The sequence below is a fragment of the Miscanthus floridulus genome, chromosome 9, assembly GCF_019320115.1.
Source record: "Miscanthus floridulus cultivar M001 chromosome 9, ASM1932011v1, whole genome shotgun sequence".
Classification (NCBI taxonomy): Eukaryota; Viridiplantae; Streptophyta; class Magnoliopsida; order Poales; family Poaceae; genus Miscanthus; species Miscanthus floridulus.
In genome coordinates, this window is record NC_089588.1 from 41,037,217 (window position 1) to 41,059,063 (window position 21,847).

The window sequence follows — 21,847 nt, forward strand, 5'->3', positions numbered from 1 at the left end:
GCGGCGAGGCACCCCGTAACTCGTTGTACTCCCTTTAGATTTAGAATCGGGCCCATCCTCATGATGGACGAGATATTCTCTGGTTTGGCTTCGATACCGCACTCGGAGATGATGAACCCAAGCAGCATACCCCTCGGGACCCCAAAAACGCATTTCTTAGGGTTGAGTTTGATGCCGTTTGCCTGAAGTTCCGTGAATGTTTGCTCTAGGTCTACTATGAGCTGGTCAACCTGTTTGGACTTGACCATGATGTCATCTACGTAAACCTCAACAGTTCGCCCGATGATGTCCCCAAAACACTTGAGCATACAATGCTGGTATGTAGCCCCTGCGTTTTTCAGACTGAACGGCATCATGACATAGCAGAACGATCCGAATGGGGTGATGAAAGAAGTTGCGAGCTGGTCAGATTCTTTCATCGCGATCTGATGGTACCCGGAGTGCGCATCAAGGAAGCAGAGGGTTTCGCACCATAAGGTCGAGTCGACCACTTGATCTATACATGGCAAAGGAAACGGATCCTTTGGACACGCCTTGTCGAGACTCATGTAGTCAACACACATTCTCCATTCCCTATTCTTTTTCGTACAAGGACGGGATTGGCTAACCACTCGGGATGATACACTTCCTTGATGAATCCGACCGCTAAAAGCTTCGTGATCTCCTCGCCGATTGTAACACCCGAGGTGTTTGGCTTCTACTAATTGCATTTCATTTCATAAACATGTGCATCATCTATCTCATCATGCCTTGTTACTGAAACATGCATATGCAACATTTTCCAATTGTGTATGTTTCATACTTGAGTGTTGTGAATAGTAATGGTGTAACATGTGAATGCAACCTGAGTTTCTCATACCTTGAAACATGGCAACATGGTAGTAATGTGACAAGTATAGAATGACAACAAAGTCATGCAACATGTGAAACATTGCATTGCAACATATGAGTGAATTGCTTGATTTAGTTGCTTTATCACATGTGATCATTAGAAGTGGTATAACAATTTTGTAAAATGGTTGATCATGGTCTATTACACCTTAACTACACTTAGGTTACTTGTTGGGACATTGTTCATGTAGATCAAAATGACCAAAATGCCCTCAAGTGAAGGTTTGACTTGAATTGACCCCAGAGTCTCACAGTTTGACTGATTCAAAAGACCAACTTAGAGATTTTGCATGGCTGTGCACTCTTTACCAAAGTTGTAGCTAATTTATCAAGGAACAAAAGTTGTTTTATGACCAACTCATAAAAATGTGTGGAACATGGTCAAACATGGCCCACAAGTCAGTATTTCATGCTGATTTCACTGAAAAATTTGTCTAAGTCTTAAACTGCATTTTCAGTTGGATCAGGCCAACTTGGGCTTCATATAACTTCTGATCTAGGGCGAATGAGTTGTTGATTTCTAAATCAAAGATGTAGCCCTACCATACCTCTACAAGTTTCATGTACACTATTTTTGCAATGGATCAACGAGTTAGCCGTTTTATCGCATCGAAGTTGCTCGGTCAGGCTCAATAGGATCACTGAATCAGAGTTCAGACTAGCTACAGTGACTGACCGAGTTCAGAAAATGTCTGACGCGTGTTGCCACCCGTCGACGATCGCCTGAACGCGCTGCCATGCGCCGTGCACATCCTGGCGTGCTGGCCGCGTCATGAAGCCACCCAGCGCCTGCCCGACCGAGTCGCCGCTCCATTTTCTCATCTCTCACCTCTCACAGCGCCGAGCCAAAGCCGTCCGCCATTGCCGACCGAGCATCGCCGTTGCCGTTCGAGCTCGCCACTGCAAAAATGCACCGGCCATCTCGCTCGTAGCCTCGCCGTGATCCCCTCTGCCACCTCCACCTCTCAGCCGGGTCGATTGTGCCTGGGTAAGGACGAATTCGTCATTTCCTTCCACCGCCGCCGTGGCTGTTCTCGCCGGAGATGGCACTCCATGCGGCCAGCTCTCCTCGCGCCATTGCCATCCCGCCTCTGTCTCACGCTAGGGTCTAGGAATGCTGCCATAGCTCATAGGGTTGCCCTATCAGGCTGTGACGCCATAGCGTCGTCGGAGCCGGCCGTGCCGTGGCCAAGCGCCGCCGTGGCTATCGCCACCCCCTCTAGCTGCGTTAGTAGCTGCAAATCAGGGTTCCCCTAGGTCCGCTAGGGTGAGGTGAACACGTCGACACCTTTGCCTTCGCCGGAGAAGCTACCGGCGGCAAGTTGCGCCGTCGTCTTCCTCCGTTCCCCTGCCTGTCTCTCTGTCATGGTGGTCCCGCGTGTTAGCCGCAGAGGCTCAGGCGGGAGCAAGCCTGGGCTGCACCGCGTCTTGGGCCGCGCCAGCGCGTATTCATGGGCCGCCGTGATTCTCCAGGCTGGCCCAGTAGCGGTTAGGTTTTCATTTTTGTTTTGTTAACTGTTTTTCACAGTTTGGTGTATAGATTCAAAAATGTGTAACTCAAGTTTGGTAGATCCAAAGGATATGGTTCCAATTTTGTCAAGTTCATGGTCATGTCTAGTAATTAATAAAAATATTATATGAGCACATGTTTTAGAAATTCTGGATAAATTAAATAGGACTTTGAAATGTGTTTTTGGATACATGCAAACTTGTTTGAATTTTATCATGAGTTTATGTGGTCCAAAAATTATGAAATTTTGTGGGTAATCTATTATTGCTTAGTAGAATCTCTGGTTAAAATTTCAGAGCTAGTGCATGTACAGTTTTTGAGTTATAGAATTTCTTTTTATCAATGGATGGATCTTGTGTGAATTTTCATAATTTTTCTATAGATCCAGTATAGGTAAAATTTGGTGAGTAAGGTTCTTATGCTAGAATTATGCTAGGAAAAATGAGAAATCTGTTGCTTGACACTTTTCATTAGGGTTTCCTAATTATGCTAAAAATAGGCATGCCACCTGTTATTTTGGATATAGCAAGTTCTGCTTGCTCAATGGCTTTGAAATTTTTATGGTAGTCTATGTGAAGCATGAGATAGCTACTGTAATTTTTGTAGATTTTTATGAATAGTTTTACTATATATTGCTTAAATCACCTAATTAACTAAATAAATTGGAAAAGGATATTAAATAATTTATTTAGAAGTTGGCACTATACTTTCTGATGTTTCTTAGGTATGAAAAACAAGTTGGTAAACTTGGTTTGATCAAATTAGGCTTTTGCATCATCATTAAATAATTGAGCTAGTAACCCTGTTATTTCTGGAACAGATTCTAGGTTTACTGGAAATTGATTTGGTTAACCTAAGAATCATGCTTTGCTGTTTACCATTGATTTGTAGAAAATTTCATAAGCTTTCCAGAATGTCCTCATACAAGTCATTTGGAATTGTAGAACTTTAGTTGTGATTGAATTAAGGGACTACTTGTGTGCATATGAAACTTCAAATGTTAATTTATGTATGCATTTACTATTTCTAAGTTTGTGGTAATGTTCCTAGGTGTTAGGCCTTTAACTAAAGATGAGCATCTTTATCTTAGGTTATGCAAGTTAGGTAAGTTGATCTTGTTCTTCAAGTTAAATTAGATACCTGTTTTAAAGTGATTTGAATAGGGCTAGTCTTACTCGGTAAACGAGTGTCCAGTGATGTTTTCGGTAAACACTTACTGTGATTCATTCATCATGAGCATCATGTCATTCCTTATGCATCCATGATATTTATCTCGTGCATCGGCATGCAATAGGTGTACCGGAGGGAGTAACACTGCTAGAATTCGAGGAACCGAGCGAGCAGCAGCAGCCGACACCGGAGGTTCAGGAGGTGCAGCCTTCAGGAGAAGTGCCAGACGAGGTCGCCGTTGAGTGCCCGGATCACCGTCCTTGCAACTTTGTGAAAGGCAAGCCCCGGAGCATATTAAGCCTCCTAATTTCCGAAATGCAGTTACAGTATTATTGTTACATATATATTGTTGCATTAAGTTTAGGTGTTGGATGCAAACACTTGCTGCATTGGTTACCCAATCCTTGTTCAGATATTGTTACCCTGAATCCTATGTAGCTCAGGCTCGTGTAGTGCTTAGCCCTGCTTTAACACGGTAGAAGTCAGGTGATTTCCTATCACCTGCGAGATATAGGAAGATACATATGGCACGGTTGGCTATATTTGCTATCGTGGAAAAGAACCAGTCTTAAATTGAAATGAAGACCGGACGGAGGCTTGCCGGTTTGCAGTGACTCCGTCTGTGTCGATTAAGGACTGAATCTTGGAGCCTTTCCTGTTCATGTTGAACGCATGCCTCTCTCTTAGTTGGCCGGGTCTGGAGACCGACCGTGAAGCCGAGTAGCTCACCTCAGGCCGAGAGTCGATAAGTATAAAGTGCGCCTCGGAAGGGAGCCGTAGGCGTGAGTCCAAGGGCAGGTGATTTAAAAGTCCTAATCGTCCTGGCAGAAGGGTAATCCCTGAGAGTGCTGGCGCTGATCGAACCCATGAATTTGGTTCCTGAGTTGTTCCAAAGGTGACCCACGGCTACCCTTGCTAAGTATGCCAGGGTGAGAGTTAGGAATACCCCCTCAGCTGAGTTGTAATTCGATTCGAATCGCCGTCTCTCCCGGTTAGTGAGAACTTGACGGGCTTATCTCCAATGTAGATACACTAAATAACCTAATGGTTCGGAAATGATGATCTGATGATGACAGCCTTATTATACCTGCTATGGTTAATATTGTTTGCTCCTAATAAGTGAGTGCTCTAGTACAGGTGCTAATCTAGTGGACAGGTAATTAATGATAAGCTTGATGCTAAGTTTAAATTGGTTACTATAATCATAAGCTCTTTATGCAACTGTGTCAAGCTAGCCCACCTGAAAAGCCTTGCATGACCCTTGGTGTCTTTTATTTCTGGTTTTGATGGGTAAGTCTAGCTGAGTACCTTCTCATACTCAGGGTTTATCTCCCACCTGTTGCAGATGACCAGTTCTACTTTGGTTGCTGCAAGTACTGCCTTCTCCCGGCTGGGGATGAAGACTAGACCGTTGGGCAAGGTCTCTACTAGTTCTCGTACCTGATAATGCTTTTGTGGGACATGACTCAGCCTTGGCAATGTATTTGAAAACTATGATGTTTTGTAATAAACTATGTTGCTTCCGCACACTTTAACTTGGTTTGTAATATGTTATTTGAACTCTGATGGATGTAATTCGAATGCTACTTGTGAAATGTTGTAACGAATGATGTGTTGTGTTGAATCACTACGATCTTGGTTTGTATGTCGAGAGTTGGTTGAAATCCTTCGGGATTTCCGGACTACCGGGATTATGGGAGCTTAAGTACAGGAATTTGATCGCTTCGGTGATTGTTTTTGTACTTATGTTCTTATGATTTGGTCGGTTCTGTTACACCGATGGCCCTACGCTTCTCCTCATCAAAGCAGCGTAGGCGCAGCTTTATCAGCTTGGATCCTGGCCTGATCTTCAAGGCATGCTCGGCAACTTCCCTTGGAATGCCTGGCATGTCCGAGGGTTTCCACGTGAAGATATCTCTGTTGGCGTGGAGAAAGTCGATGAGCGTGCTTTCCTATTTGGAGGAAAGCGTGGTGCCAATGCGCACCACTTTGTCCTCGGAGCTACTAGGGTCTATGAGGACCTCCTTGACGCCCTCCGCGGGATCAAAAGATCCGGCCGACCGCTTGGAGTCAGGTGCTTCCTCGGCGGTCCCCTCCTTGATGACCGCGAGCTCCTTGGAGGTGATAATCGTCGAGGCGTTCTCACAGCACTCAACTTCACACTCATAAGCGCGATGGAAGGAGGTGCCGATGGTGATGACCCCATGCGGGTCTGGCATCTTGAGCTTCAGGTAAGTGTAGTTGGGGGTGGCCATGAACTTCACGTAGCATGGTCGTCCTAGGATGGCGTGGTAGGTTCCGTGGAACCCGACCACCTCAAAGGTGAGGGTCTCCATCCTATAGTTGGTTGGATCCCCGAAGGTGACAGGCAGGTCTATCTGCTCGAGCGGTATGGCTTGTTTCCCTTGCATGACACCGTAGTAAGGCAACCCGATTGGTCGGATGCGCGACCGGTCGATGCCCATGGCATCAAACGTCTCGGCGTATATGATGTTGAGGCCGCTGCCTCCATCCATCAGCACCTTGGTGAGCCACTTCATGCCGACGATTGGGTCAACCACGAGCGGGTACCTTCCCGGCTGTGGGACGCTCTCTGGGTGGTCAAATCGGTCAAAGGTGATGGTGGACTCTGACCACAGGAGAAAAGATGGTGTGGCTGGCTCGGCCACGTAGACCTCACGGTGCGCGATCTTTCGGCGACGCTTGGAGTCATGAGCCACCGCCCCACCAAAGATCATGAGGCAGCCATCTGGCGTTGTAAAGCCGCCAGCCTTCCCCTCGGCATCGTCTGTCGCCGGCTCAGGCTTCTTCTTCTGGTCCCCCTTTTTGGAGCCGCCAGACAGGAAACGCTTCATGAGGGCACAATCCTTGTATAGGTGCTTGACAGGGATGGCGTGGTTCTGGCATGGCCCCTCGAGTAGCTTCTTGAAGTGGTCGGGAGAAGATCTAGAAAACAATAAATGTTTAAGGTTATGTAGAAATGATGTATAAATAAAAATAAAATCCACCATTATTATTCCTAATCTAAAAAACCACATATTTGAATATTTCTATGCTTATTACAAAAGCATGAAACGATCTACATTATTAGCAATGGAAGATTAGAAGATGAAGTTGCTAACCTTTAGAAGATTGAAGATGAAGCCGGCGGCTGAGAACAAGAACTTGCTCCCCAAACAAGAACACGGATGAACAATAAGCAAAGACCAAGATTTGACCGACGTGTCTTGGGCTAGGGGGACAGTGGAAGCGGGTATATATAGGTGGGGACCTTTAGTCCCGGTTGGTAGAGCCTACCGGGACTAAAGGATCAACCTATAGTCCCGGTTGGAGCCAAAACCTGGGATAAACGGCCAGCAAAACCTTTGGTCCCGGTTGGTGGTTCCAACCGGGATTGAAAGGCAACCTTTAATCCCGGTTTGAACCACAAACCGGGACTAAAGGTCCCTGCTGCAAAAGCCTGCTGCACTATCCATTGGGCAGAGGATTCTAGTCCCGGTTGGTGGTTCCAACCGGGACTAAATCTCCTATTACTCCCGGGCCAAATTCCGGCCGGGACTAAAGCGAAAAAACAAAAGTCTGTTCTCTACTAGTGAGTTAAACTGGTCACTAACATACTGGCGTTGACCATCAAAGTCACATTGACCTTCTCATAGTTTGAACACAAGTCAGTAATAACAAGTTAAACAAACTTACATGAACAGCAAGTAACTGCCTACTATGGGATAGCAAGGGATCAACTATTCATGGTGTCACAAAAACCGGCAAAATTACTTTAGTGGGTTCACTACACATGCAGAACTGCTTACATGTCATGTGTAACTTCATTTCCAGTAGGACATGCTAAGTATCAACCCAAACAATAACTCAAATAAACTGAAACTTCAACTGAAACAACGTTCCTGATTAAAGATAGAGTTGAGTTTACAATGGCCAAAATTGTAAATGAAGAATTGTAACTTGAGCAAGCAATCTTAATGTCAGACAGAGCCTCAACCTGTAAGCCACCCTGAATTACTGATCCATTTTTAGTTAATGGAAATTAATATTCAGATCCAATAATAGTCCTAGTCAGTGGCAATGACCGAAACAATCACATTCAGTGACAATGACTGAAACAGAAGTGTCAATTGTACAAGATGCTCACAACGGCTTCCTCAAGTAACATGCTTGATTACTCCATCATCATTGGTGCTTGCAATCTGGTGGTAGCATGATCTCTTCTGAGAAGATAGAATGGGAAAAACTTACGAAGGTGGTACAACTAAAAAAACCAGACCTATAACTATGATGTATATTGATGGTTACAGAACTGAGTTTCGAAACAAATGCTTTAAATTCGCCAGGAAGTTGAGAAGTCAATATAGTTCAAGTGCCTAACCAAAACAAGTTGGTGAAAATGCTGCACATGAGATTGCATTCTCACAATCCATATTACTATCCACATTATTTTTTGCAGATATACTATTACAGTATTAATATCCATATCATGTCGTTACATACTGGAATAACATCTCTGAGGCAAAAATAATGACACAGAAGTCTGAATCAAAGTTGGAAAATTAGGACTGTGGAAATAAATCAGTGGGCATGAGGCTAGTACTAGGGGTGTAGAAGCTCATGAAGGGAAAGATGACCTTGAACTCCCCTCCCTTTCCTATCTTCCTGGCCCGGCCAGATTTTAGGTCAACAGCAAAGACGCCCTTGTTTGCGAATATGAAGATGGAACCAGCACCTTCCGCAAAATCAACAACATCAAGCTTTGTAGAGAGGTCACCAATGTCAAGCTGGATAACCCTGCCCCTCTCCCATTCCGGAATGCCATTGGGGCCAGTCCGCCACGCCCACAGGTGCAGGTTGTGGCCCTCCACACCGCAGGCTCCCAGGCCACCGCCCTCGGCCTTCATGAGCACCATGTTTCCCACAGGCAAGGGTGGTGGGCTCATCACCGATATGCCACAGCCAGCCAAGTCATACTTGAGGATTCTCCGTCCGTTCTCGAGGATGAAATATAGTGCGCCTCTGGCAAGTAGGCTGCTCCCTATCATCTTGCGGCCAGGCTTGGGGAAGCCAAGGTAAACTGATGAGACACCAGGAGTCCATGTGCCAGTCTCCGATGAGTACGTTCTAGTTGTTGCATCGTCACCGCCAAGCTCGTTCGGGAAGTCGATGACTACAAAGACCACGAGGAAGGGACCACCACAGCAACCGAGGTGGTCGCAGCCGTCCAAGGCACAGAGCACCGCTGCCGTATAGCGGTAATAGTAATTTAACTTGGGCCACCCAAGGTCCTGCCGGCTGTTGGTGATGGGGTCCCAGACGATGAGACTTTGTGTTTTATTGCAGTTGAGAAGGAGCACGCGTCCGTGGCGGCAGTCGAGGGTATAGCAGTGAGGATCCGGCGGGGGGTTAAGGATAGGGGACGCTTCTTTGACGGGGACGAAGCGGGGGAAGAACTGGCGACCTCCGTTCTTGTTGTGGAGGAAGCCGAGCAGGGGTGGCACTCCGTGGAACTCGCGGTAGCGGCGGGGGAATCTCGGATCGGAGAGGAGGCGACGCCAGGGTTTGCAGACGAGGGAGGCGCGGACAAGGCACTCTGGATCTTCCGGCGGGAGGCGGAGGAGGATCTCGCCGAGTAGATCGTCCATGAGCTCCGGCGGCGCCATCTTGCTGCTGCGCTCGATCGGGGATAATAGGGATTATTCTCGTATGCTTCTGCTAGGTGGGGGCGTGGGGCTAAATAGGTGGAACAGGTCACGTGCGACTTGGACTCTACTTCGACTTGGGATCATTGAATAGATTTTTTTTTTGTACTTTTTCGTTATTTTCGACTACGGATCGACTTGGGATCATTGAATAGATTTTTTATTTACTTTTTCGTTATTTTCCACTACGGAACCCATATAGCGGATTAGTTAAATAAAATCTTATTTAAGATAATAATAGTACAGTACGACGCTGGCTCTAAACAAATTTGCATGGTATTTTTATTGGACTACTACTATTGATTGATGGCTAGTTTCTAACAAATTTGTGAATTTACACAATAACACTATGCTACAACAGGCGATCATTGCTGGATCAAGACCACCATCACCGACAGAAATTGTGTCCGGCAGGATAATCAACAATAGATATATGCAACCACTGTCGGGTGAAAGCATAACCCGACAATGATACGACGAGTGTCACTGCCAGGAAAAAGCATAACTCAACAACGACACTCATGATATATATAACTATCGGATCATGTTTTAACACGACAATGACACTCATAATATCACTGCTGGATCAATACCACACCCAACAGTGACTTGGTGAGTGTCACTGCCAGGTAGGACTGGCCAATCGGTTGAAACCGAAACTTCAGTTCCACTGCTGGAAACGCGTGCTTTGCTGAGGGCCAAATCTCGAGCACTCGGTAAAGACACTCATGTTATCGTATGTGTAGGCTGTGGTAAAAAATTGAGAAGGTTTTGAGCGAGTTGCGATGTCGGTCGTCATGTTACCACAGCCTACACATGCCTACACATGACATCTCGCCAAGTTTCGTGATTTTCGGACTTCGTATGGATTTTATATAATTTTAAAACACTTTTCCGGCAAGTCGGTCGTCATGTTACGCGAAGAAGATGCGCGAAATTTGATGCGAGTTCGTGGATAGGGACTCAACATGCACCAATTAACATGAATAACATTTTTCGAAACACTACATTGCAATATTCCATGCACCTGCAGTTCAAATTTGACATATTCGAAAAAAATCAAAGAAATGAAATAAATTAAGAAAATATATTAAAAAAAAGTTAAAATTGGCCCAAATTTTAAAATTAAATTTTAAATAAAGTATTATAGCCCCACAAAAAAACTGGGTTCAAAAAACCAAAAAAAAAATTACCGAGGGCTCTTTGCCGAGGGCCTAGACCGTGGCCCTCGGCAAAGAATTTTTTTTTTAAAAAATAAAAAAATCTTTGCCGAGGGCCCTGGATCTGGGCCTCGGCAAAGGGCCCAAACCTAAATCGGGCCGCCAGCCCAAATTCCCGATCGAAATCTTGTCAAAAAAAAATCCCGATCGAAACCACATCTCCCTCCCCACGCGCCTGCTCCGGCCGGCCCCCGCGCCTCCACCACCGCCGCCGAGCACCCCGCCGCCGCGCGCCGCGCTGCGCGCTTGGCCGCCGCGTGCGCCGTCTGCCACGAGCCCTGGCCCCCCGCCGCCCCACCGCCGTGCGCACACCCCGGCCGCCCCGTGCCTCCACCACCGCCGTCGCGCACCTCGCCGACGCGCCCCTCCGCTAGGCGCCGGCCGCCCGCGTGCCCCACGCGCCGCACATGCACGCCCGTTCGCCCCGCGCCTCCACCACGCACCGCCTCGCCTCCGCTTCGCACGCCCGCCGCTGCGCGCCTGTCCACCCATGCGCCGCCGTCCCTCACCAGCGCCGCCCCACCACGCCTAAGTGGCTGCCGAGGTCGCGCCCTGCCTCCCTTCCCCGTCTCCGTCGAGCAAGGGGAGGTCGCCGCCCCCGGCCGGCCCTCCGGCGGCCCCCTCGCCTGCCTTTCCCGCCCCGACCCCAGGCCCAGGCCGCCCCCATCGCCGGCTGCTGTTGGAGGGGAGGAGGCAGAGGGTGAAGTTGGAGGAAGAAGAGAAGGAGAAGAGGAGAAGGAGGAAGGGGAAGAAAAGGAGAAGAAGAGGAGAAGGAGGAAGGGGAAGAGAAGGAGAAGAAGAGGAAAAGGAGAGAAGAAAGGGAAGAGGGGGAGAGGAGTACTCCAACGTCGCTCGACGCCGGAGAAGGTGACCCCCGCACCGCGACGCCCGACTCCACCGCAACCCTAGGTAAAACTCTCGTTGTCAGCCTTCGTGCCGTATGTGGTTGTGTGGGCCTTTGTGCCATAAGTTGATATGAGGGCCTTCGTGCCGTTGTGGTTGTCGGCCTTCGTGCCGTTGTGAATGTCGGCCATCGTGTCGTTTTTTTGCAGGTTTTGGAAACCTCCCCGTGCAGGGGAGGTGCTGCCAAAATTTTGAACAAACAATAATCTATTGTCTTTTTATGCAGGAGAAGAGTACGTCGGAGGGGACCCAGAGGACCCCGATCGTCTTCGTCGACGTCGCGGTTCTACCTGCACCGCGTCGCCTCGCCACTACATCGATTCGCCACTGCCCCGCTAGCCTTACTTCACCGACACCCTAGGTATAAATAACCTCTTTTTCCGCATGTCTGTCGTAGCCCGCACGTAACCCAGTTAGGCGTCTCCCGTCCGAAAGAGATACGGTCGTAGGTATGCGGATCTTTGCGTATCTGCGACCGTATCTGTTTCAGATTGTCCACGTTTTTTGGACAGCCCGTGGATGCGTAGATGGGTTAGTTTCCATGGTCCGCTCCGGTCCGAGAAGGAGTTTCGGCAAAGTTTCCATGGTCCGCTCCGGTCCGAGAAGGAGTTTCGGCAACACCTCCCTGTTGTTCTCCGGATACACACTCTCCCTTGCAGGATGTGTATCGGAAGAACAGCGGGGAGGTGCTACCAAAATTCTGTCTCAGAGAGGAGCGGAGCATGGAAACTGACCTCATCTACGCATCCGCGGGTGGGATTAGGACCTATCCTCACCAATTAGACAGTAGGAACACCGCGTAGATGCAATTGATGGTCACAATACTCTATGATGTAAATGTTAAAGGATGGAGGGCCGTCAGTGGATGTACATGGGCTGGAGAAGCGGGAGTGACTACGACTATGAATGGGTGAAGGGGACAGATGGTTTCTTGAAACATGCATTTGGCCTAGGAGCAGGAGGACATTCTCTAGTTTGGTGTCCCTGCAGCAAATGTGACAATAGGAGAAAAGTAGACGAGAAGACCATGGGTAGACATCTTGTGTTCAATGGTTATACGCCTGGCTACCAGTAGTGGATCTACCATGGTGAGGCAGATCATATAAGAGCGGAGGTGGTGAGACCACGCCTCGAGGCTTTTGATGATGATGCCGGGGTAGCAGACATGCTAGATGACGCCCACCAAGCTCACTTTGCTGAACGACGTGAGAAGGAGGAGATGGAGGAATACACAAAGGACTTCTATAAAATGTTGGACTCGGCACAGAAACCCCTTCACGAGCGTACAATGATTTCTCAGCTGGATGCGATTGGACGCATAATGGGGTTGAAGGCCGAGTTAAACCTGAGTCGAGAAGGCTTCGATAAGATGTTGGCCGTGTTTGGCACCATGCTACCGGAGAAGCACACTTTGCCGACGAACTTGTATGAGGCAGAGAAACTCCTTCGTATGCTTAAGATGCCGTATGACAAGATACATGTTTATCCGAAGGGGTGCGTCCTATTTAGGAAAGAACACAAGGATGCAAATTACTGTCTGAAGTGTAAATCCTCCAGGTACCTGGAGGTAGACTCTGGTGATGGTCAGAAGAAGCAGCTTCCGATCCCCACGAGAGTGCTACGGCACCTTCCTTTCCTACCGAGGATCCAACGGCTATTCATGACTGAGGAATCCACGAAACAGATGACATGGCACAAAGATGGCAAACGGTACAATCCTAGGAAGATGGTACATCCGTCTGATGCTGAAGCATGGACGTATTTCAATGACAAACATCATGACAAAGCAGCTGAGGCCCGTAATGTACGTGTCGTGCTAGCAACAGATGGGTTCAATCCATATGGAATAATGGCTGCCCTATACACATGCTGGCCCGTTTTTGTTATTCCCCTCAATCTCCCTCCCGGCATCTCCTTTTAATGGCATAACGTATTCTTGTCGTTGATAATTCCTGGACACCCAGGGAGTAATATGGGTGTGTTCATGGAGCCTATGATTGATGAATTGATCCACGCTTGGGAGAAGGGGGTATGGACATACGATCGAGCTACAAAGACAAGCTTCAAAATGCACGTTTGGTACCACTACTCCCTGCATGACTTCCTGGCGTATGGGTTATTCGCCGCCTGGTGTGTTCACGGGAAGTTCCCATGCCCAGTATGCAAGGAAGCCGTGAGGTTCATTTGGTTGAAGAAGGGTGGCAAGTATTCGTCGTCCGACCAGCATCGTCAGTTCCTCCCTCTAGACCATGAATTTAGAGAAGACATCAAGAGCTTTACGAAAGGTGTCAAAGTGATAGACCCTAAACCGCACTTGAGGACTGGTGCCGAGGTTTGTGTTCAGATAGATGCTCTCGTGCCTAATGAAGAAGGTGGTTTTGTGGGATATGGTGAGGAACATATGTGGACTCATAAATCCGGCTTGACGAGGCTCCCCTATTTCGATGACCTTCTTCTGCCACATAGCATTGATGTAATGCACACTGAAAAGAATATCGCCGAGGCACTTTGGGGAACTCTCATGGACACTGACAAGTCTAAGGACAACGTTAAGGCTAGAGTGGACCTAGCGACGTTGTGCGATAGACCGAATCAAGCTATGCAGCCTCCTAGTGGCCGAAACAAGAACTGGAAAAGGCCTAAGGTAAATTTCGTCTTGCAAATCGATCAAAGGAGGGAGGTACTAAAATGGATCCAGATGTTAATGTTTCCAGATGGATATATAGCGAATCTTAGCAGGGGAGTGAACTTAGGCACTCTGTGAGTCAACGGGATGAAGAGTCATGACTACCACATATGGATTGAGCGGCTTCTTCCGGCGATGGTCCGAGGCTATGTCCCTGAGCATGTCTGGCAAGTGCTGGCAGAGTTGAGCTTTTTCTTCCGCCAGCTTTGTGCCAAGGAGATATCTCGGACCGTCGCTCAGGACTTGGAAAAAGTGGCACCTGTGTTGCTCTATAAGCTGGAGAAGATCTTTCCACCTGGCTTCTTCTTGCCGATGCAACATCTGATTGTGCACCTCCCGTCCGAGGCATGTTTGGGGGGGCCCGTGCAGGCCCGTTGGTGCTATCCAATCAAGAGATGTCTAAAGACTCTTCGCAAAAAATGTACAAATAAAGCCAGAATTGAGGCTTCCATTGCAGAGGCATGCCTTCGGGAGGAGGTGGCAAACTTCACAACGCTATACTACAAGCCGAACCTTCCTAGCAATCATAATCCACCCCCTCGTTACAATACTGGCGAAAATGAATCGACCCTGAGCCTTTTCCAAGGCCCACTCGGCAGCGCAAGTGGATCAACCCCAAAGCTATTGGGAAATGAAGAGTGGCGTAGTATCATGCTATATGTGTTGAATAACCTTACCGAGGTGCAGCCGTTCATCAAGTAAGTTCTCAACGAACTTATTTCAATATGCCGTCACTATTCTGCATCCAACCCCATTGATTCTCGTTCGGACACGGAATTTGTTCGTGAATTCTGGCATCAATCAAGGGATCCTACCTCGCATGAACAAGACACCCTTGTTTCGCGGGGTGCGGGAGCGGGGAGGCTTGATTTCATTTCTTGGTTCAAACAAAAGGTAATGTCCAATTTAGCTCATACGTTCGATCGTCCAAGGTGATCGTACGTTTGATTAATATAACGATCTATCATGCTTCACCTTGCAGGCCCAGACCGATTCGTCCATGAGTGACGAGTTGAAACAGGTTGCAAATGGCTGTGATGTTAGGGTGAAGTCATTTACCGGCTATGACGTGAACGGATATCACTTCCACACAACAAGTTACGAGCAGATTCGGCCCAAACAAAAAACCACAAATAGTGGAGTTTGTACGCCCGGCACTGGTGGCCTCGACTATCATGGTAGAGTTGAGGAAATCTATGAACTCTCATTTCATGGAGACGAACCTCTTAAACCTGTCATGTTCAAATGCCACTGGTTTAATCCTCTATCAACGAGACGAACCTCTCATCTTGGGCTAGTCGAGATTCGAGAAGATTCCATCTATCCTGGAAAAGATGTCTACATTGTGGCTCAACAGGCCGTGCATGTGTATTATACTCGATACGCCAACCAAGACAAAGAGGATCTTAAGGGTTGGGCTATTGTGCACCAGGTATCTCCACATGGTAAACTACCTGCCCCAAACGATGATGATTACAACTTCAACGCAAACACATATGATGGGCAGTTCTATCAAGAAGATGGGCTACCAGGCACGTTTGAGATAGTCTTACCCGAAGCAATCGAAATGGAAGTAGACAACGAAACGGTTGATGACGAGGTCGATGGAGATGTGGTGGTAAATGCTAAGGACATAGCAATGCTTGAGCGATTACTTCTAGGCAATGACGATGATGACAACATAGAACCTTCGGATAGTGTTGCCCATTTGGACAATTTTGATAGTGATGATGAGACCTATGATCCCAATCATGAAGATTATTCCTAATACATGTAATACTATGGTTTTTTAATTTGTGTTTTGTTGATATATTTTGAATCTATTTCTAATATATGTACTAATTAGTCTTGTTCATTCTTTATGATTGCAGGTGATTGGACAAAGATGGCGAGTAGACGTCCACGCCGTGACACGCCCTCGGTTTACGGGAGAGACCGCCCTCTCCTTCGAGGTGAGGGGTCGTCGTCCGGGGCAGCATCCGTAGGAGGTTACGAGAGGAGGACCAGGGGCAGCTGCCGCAGGAGGCAGCGGTCTCCTCCCTCGACACGTAACGAGGTGCTGGAGGAGGAGCACATGACGGCCATGGCCACATCTGCGTCGGAGGACGAGAGGGGTCAGTAGACGGGCGAGGGAGATGAGGCGCTCGAGGGCGAGGGAGGCGAGGCGCTCGAGGGCGAGGGAGAGGGTACCGCTACCCAGACTCTCTACGAGCGAGGTCCCGCGAGCCTCCCTCTGGTTCCGCTTCCTCACAACCGCCCAGTGATTCAGCCTATGGCAAAGAGGTAAGTAACTATGGATGTTATCACAACTACTTCATAAGATATGTTGGAAATCTTAAGAGAAACTGATAAATTTTCTTAATCACTTGTGCAGGGCCTGGTTGGTTTTGTCGGGTACTCCAGCACGCACCCCCGCGAGCATCCTTGGTGTTTTGTGCAGGAATGGTACCTCGGCATTGTGCAACTGTCCGAAGAGCCGGTGGTGCGGGAGCCAGCCTCCAACTGGGATAGGTACGTGCTGGTCACGGATGACACTTACCGCAACAAGCAGGAGCGAGTAATGGCGGAGTTTTGGGTAAGTCTCTCTCGCACAACATTGCTTAATACATCGCATTCATTGGTTAAATCTTTTATTGAAATAATGAATGGATACATCGGTTTTGTATGCAGAAATATTTCAAGGCCGAAGAAGGACTTGAGGCCCAGGCGGATCGGGCGGCTGCCGCAGCTTGTAGGAAGTACGTCACCGAGATGCACCACCATGGGCGTGTCCAGGCCCACATAGACTACTACAGGTCGGTACTTAGGCAGTCCCTCCCCAAGCCTCAAGCAAGACGGATTACGCTGACCCGGGACCAGTACCTTGAGGTAGGCGAATAACATTCATAATGATTCGTTTTGATATTAAGTAGGTTCAATTTCATCTTCTTATATGTCAAATACTCGATGACTTGTAGGTGATTCCCTAGTGGTGCCGATCGTATCCCAAGTGCTAGGCCATGATCGTGGACAAGTGGTTATCACAGGACTTTGTTGACACGCACGAGAGGCAGCAGGAACAGCGTCTGATGAGGCAAGGTCCAACTCACCATCAAGGCAGCCGTAGCCTCCCCGGATACAAACAAGCATACGTAAGTGATTTCTTTCATTTATTTTGACGCTCAATTCTGCTTGATTTCTCACCATCTTCCCGTCTTTCTCGCAGGAGGCTGCGCACCCGGGCGAGGAGGTCTTGGAGTTCTCTGCGTGGGCTATGTCCCACATGGGCAGGGCGTCGTCCTCTGTCTCCTTCGACCTGGCTGCCCCGCCCCAGGCGTACTCCGACCCGAACGTGTACACTAAAGTCCAAGAGTACACGTCAACGGTAAGGGAGATCTATGGGGAAGATTACAATGTGCGCACTGAGCCCATTGATGCAGAGGCGATCATGAGGCTCGGAGGAGGCAAGAAGCACAGGCGGCTGTGGATTGCAGACGGCGCCATTGACTCCACCACTGTTCCCTCCCTCGACGCTATCCGAGCACGGAGCACGAGCTCCAGCCAGCGCATACGTCCACGGCCTTCTCCAGCACTGCAGCAGGTCCAAGCACTCCAAGTAATTCCTATTTTACTCGTCGTATGTAGATATTTACACACCTAAATTAGATTTGCATTACTGATACATTGGAGTGAAATATTGTAGGCCGAGCTGCAAGAAACAAAAAGGCAAAGTCAAGGGCAGAACGCGGAGCTGACCGCACAGCTGTAGGCCCAGAAGGTCACGTTCGAGGCCGCGTAGAAGCAGATGGCGAAGATGATGGTGATCATGCAAAGTCTTGGGCAAGCATCGGGTGTACCTGTGCAGTTTTTAGCTCCTCCACCTCCTACTCCTGCAGCTACTCCTGTAAGTATGAAAGTTCACTTTTCGCTTGTGCTTTGCATGTATGTCGGCCTTCGTGCCGTTGTGGATGTCGGCGTTCGTACCGTTGTGGATGTCGGCGTTCGTGCCGTTGTGGATGTCGGCGTTCGTGCCGTCGTTTCTTGTAGGTTTTAGAAACCTTCCCGTGCAGGGGAGGTGCTGTCGAAATTTTCAATTGAGTCTAATCTTTTTGTATTCCTAGATTACTAGATGCAATCTCTATGTTCCAAAACTGTTTTCCCGGATTACTCACACATGCAATCTCTGCTCCTTTGTGCAGCTTCCGTTCGCGGGTTCCAATCAACCCGCTAGTGACTGGGTGATCCTGCTTTTCCTTCACCATCGTCTCATAGGCTAGCTTGATGAGGACTCGTGCTAGGTGATGTGGTTGGACTTTAGCGTGATTTGTGATTTATGGTTGTGACTTGTGCTTGGATTTCATTAACTTGTCGTAATAAACATGTGAATGATGATGAACATGTGACTTGTCGTTGTAATATATTGTGATTTGTGGTTCACAATTATGGTTGTGATATATTGTGAGAAAATGGGTTCTGTGTGATATATATATGTATATATATGAAATGCTTGTGTCGATGGAATGCAAAAAACAAAAAAAAATTAAATTTCTGCCTCTTTGCCGAGGGCAATGACCAAGGCCCTCGGCAAAGAAGGGTCCTTTGCCAAGGGTCCTAGCAATAACCCTCGGCAAAGATTTTTTTGGGAAAAATCCTGAAAATTTCTTTGCCGAGGGCCAGGGAGGAGGCCCTCGGCAAAGGTTTTTAAAAAAAAATAAAAAATTTTATTTGCCGAGGGCCGGCCCTCGGCAAAAAAAATTCAAAAAAAAACCATTTCTTTGCCGAGGGTGGGCTCTCGGCAAAGAAACCGCCAACGGCGCCGGCGCGTGACAGCTTCTTTTTTTTTTGCCGAGGGCCGTCCTGGCCCTCGGCAAAGGCTTTGCCGAGTGCCCGATAAAGGGCCCTCAGCAAAGACCCCTTTGCCGTCTAAAAATTCCCCGAGGGGTCTTTGCCGAGGGCAGCCCTCGGCAAAGTATGCGAGTCCAGTAGTGTTCGGTTTATTCGGTTTTATAGAACATTAGTTTTCAAGAATCAAGATCAGATCGGTTTATTAAAGAACACAAAACTGACCACTTTGGTGCAAGTTTTTTACTTTCATTTTTGGTTTTAAACAAAAAGAACTAAAGTCACCCTCAACCCTGGCTTCATCGCGCGTTGCAGATGTGCCACGCCACCTCGACCCAGATGCGCTGTGCTGCAACCTCACAGACACACTAAGTGCCATGCCGCCGCCTTCCCTCGCTCCCGTCTCGGCGTAGCTCGCATACGACTACCTCGCGCCCTTGTGCAGTCGCGCTCGCTCCCTGTTGGCTGCTCGGTGGTCGTCGTAGCCATGCAGCTCGCAAGCCTTGCCGTTCCCCGTGCCTCGCGCCTTCACTCGTTGTGCCGCCTTCGCGGCCTCATCGACTGCTCGCGCACACACACGAATCGCCAATCGACGCCACAGGCACGTACTCGCGTAGATAGGGTTTGGAAAGGTATAGGTAGTGTGTGCTATCATGGAGTGGTTGTTGCCTTGTTGGTATGGATGGAAACGGATCAGATTCGCATGGAATCGAATTCGGATATCACCTTTTACCATATTTTAATTTGAATATGAATATGGATTCGGATATTTTTTTTAATACGAATACAAAATGGATGTTTCGGATTTGGATTTCTAATCGAATATTCACTCGAGTCAACTCAAAATGTATATTGTGAAATTTAACTTGCATTAATAAATTTTACTGTGAAGTCCATTGTTATCCAAAGTGAACTAACGAAAACACATTTCTAACAATCTCCAATGTCCAAGTAAACTAAATTATAATGGATAATATTGAATAGAATAGTAGATCAAGTGAAAAAAATTCAAATAAAAATGGTAGAAAACAAATAGCGATTTTACTTTATCAATAATATTGGAATTACAAAATCATCACAGAAGTAGAGATTAAAGCATTTGTGTATATAATAACATACTAGATATATACCCGTGCGTTGCAAGGGGTAATGATTTTGTATTCATGTGTACAATTATGCTCGTGTCTTATGGTTTAAACGAACATATTAATAAATTTTTATCCATGTCTATGCCGACGCACGTCGCTTTTGGTTTCGACGAACATATTAAGAAATATACAAATTTGATTACATAAAGCATATTTTATGATCTTTATGACTTATATCTTGTAGATTTGGTTTATAGAAACCTAATAAAATTGGTTTTGTTTTTAAATTATTATTTGTGTGTTTTATTATTTTATATTTTCAAAAAATAATTAAAATCTAATTAATACTTGTGCATTTGGACCCTAAACTATTTCTAAATTCTTGAGGTTTTCCTTCCTCTATGTGGACATGGTAGACTAATGTGCCACGTTGTTACCTGTGGGCATCAAGCGAATCACCACGCAACAGACTCTTATGTTACGTGCGACCAGGAGGTCCATCCATTCTTCCCACGGCATGTCTTTCCTTTGTTCCTGCTCTCCCAGGAGGGCAAGCGGGTGAAGACACGCGTCCAGACAAGCACGAGGCGAGCGGGGTGCACACGCGCATGGGCATGTGCTGACGGGAAAGTGGGGAAAGCGTTTGCAAGTGCCTGGTGCCACAGGCACAGGCTTTAGCTAGGGCGTGCATGTGCGGGTGAAGCGGAGCACACGGTGAGCACATCACAGAGCGCGGCGAGTGTCGCAGCCGCCGCCAACACATACTAGCATCGCAAAATCCTAGCTCATTCCATTTTCTCCTCCCCGCTTTTCTCGCGAGCTAGATTGGACATAGATAAGAGACATAAAAGAATTAATCATGACCACTCATGCATAATTAAGGGGTAATCATCATTAACAGTAAGTGAACAGGGCGCAATTAGATCAAAACCGACCTCTAAACATTCAAACCGAGGCAGATCCAAAAGTGATGGATCAAAGACTAGACTAACCTGGCTCTTGATGCCACAATATTAGATTAAAATCAACACAAAAGGATGATCTAGCCTAGTCAAATGAACACATCACATAGCATTAAAGATCATACAATACTACAGATTGACTTATCACTATCGTCACTTTCACTACCGTAGCGATAGAAGCGATGGTGTGATACCTCCACCGTCGGTTGACCGATAGCAAGGCCTACTAGGGAAGGAAACAGGCAGTGGAAACTGCTACCACCGACGGGTTAACGGTAGATGCGACAGTAGTATTGGGGTTGCATCTCCTCCGTCGCATGAAAAGTCAGGCCGACTAGGATACGTGTTTTGGCGGACGGTCATAAACTAGCGTTTGGTCAACCGGCGGTAAAAATTCAGCGTGAGTTTTGAATGCCCTCCCCTCAACTTCCAAGGCCGTTAAATCACCATTACTTCCGCCGCCTGAAGCCAAAGAGCCATATGCACTGCTATACATATTCTTCAAGCCTGGTGCCCTCTGAAACCACCCATCTTCTTCATCCATCATCCCCTTCTCTTCCAATCTGCAAAGAAAATGTCGGACAGCTCCATCAAGTTTCCAAGTAGCCCGTCATCTAGCGAGGACGACTTGCCTTCCCACCACTCCTCCGAGGAGGACGTCTCCTCCAATGACTGGAGGTCATCTGATTATAGCCCTCCATGGAGCTCCGTGAAGGAGGACCCGGAGGAGGAAGACGAGGACGAGGAGGACGACGCCGACTCCAACGCCGATGACGACGACTCCAACTCCGATGCCTCTGACTCCGACTCTGACTTTGACTCGCCTCCTCCCAAGTGAGCGAGGCAAGCAAGATCATATTTAGATTAAGTAGTTTATAGTTAGTATAAGTA

General features: G+C 47.6%; 1 protein-coding gene across 1 annotated transcript; it reads right to left on the reverse strand.

The window, feature by feature from the left end:
- Nucleotides 1–10,585: 10,585 nt before the first annotated feature.
- Nucleotides 10,586–11,530, reverse strand: LOC136479710 (glycine-rich protein DOT1-like). The gene is made up of 2 exons (XM_066477481.1): nucleotides 11,413–11,530; nucleotides 10,586–11,172 (listed from the first exon to the last, which is right to left on the reverse strand). Exons 1-2 carry the CDS (start codon nucleotides 11,528–11,530, stop codon nucleotides 10,586–10,588), a joined length of 705 nt encoding a protein of 234 aa, XP_066333578.1.
- Between the last annotated feature and the right edge of the window lie 10,317 nt (nucleotides 11,531–21,847).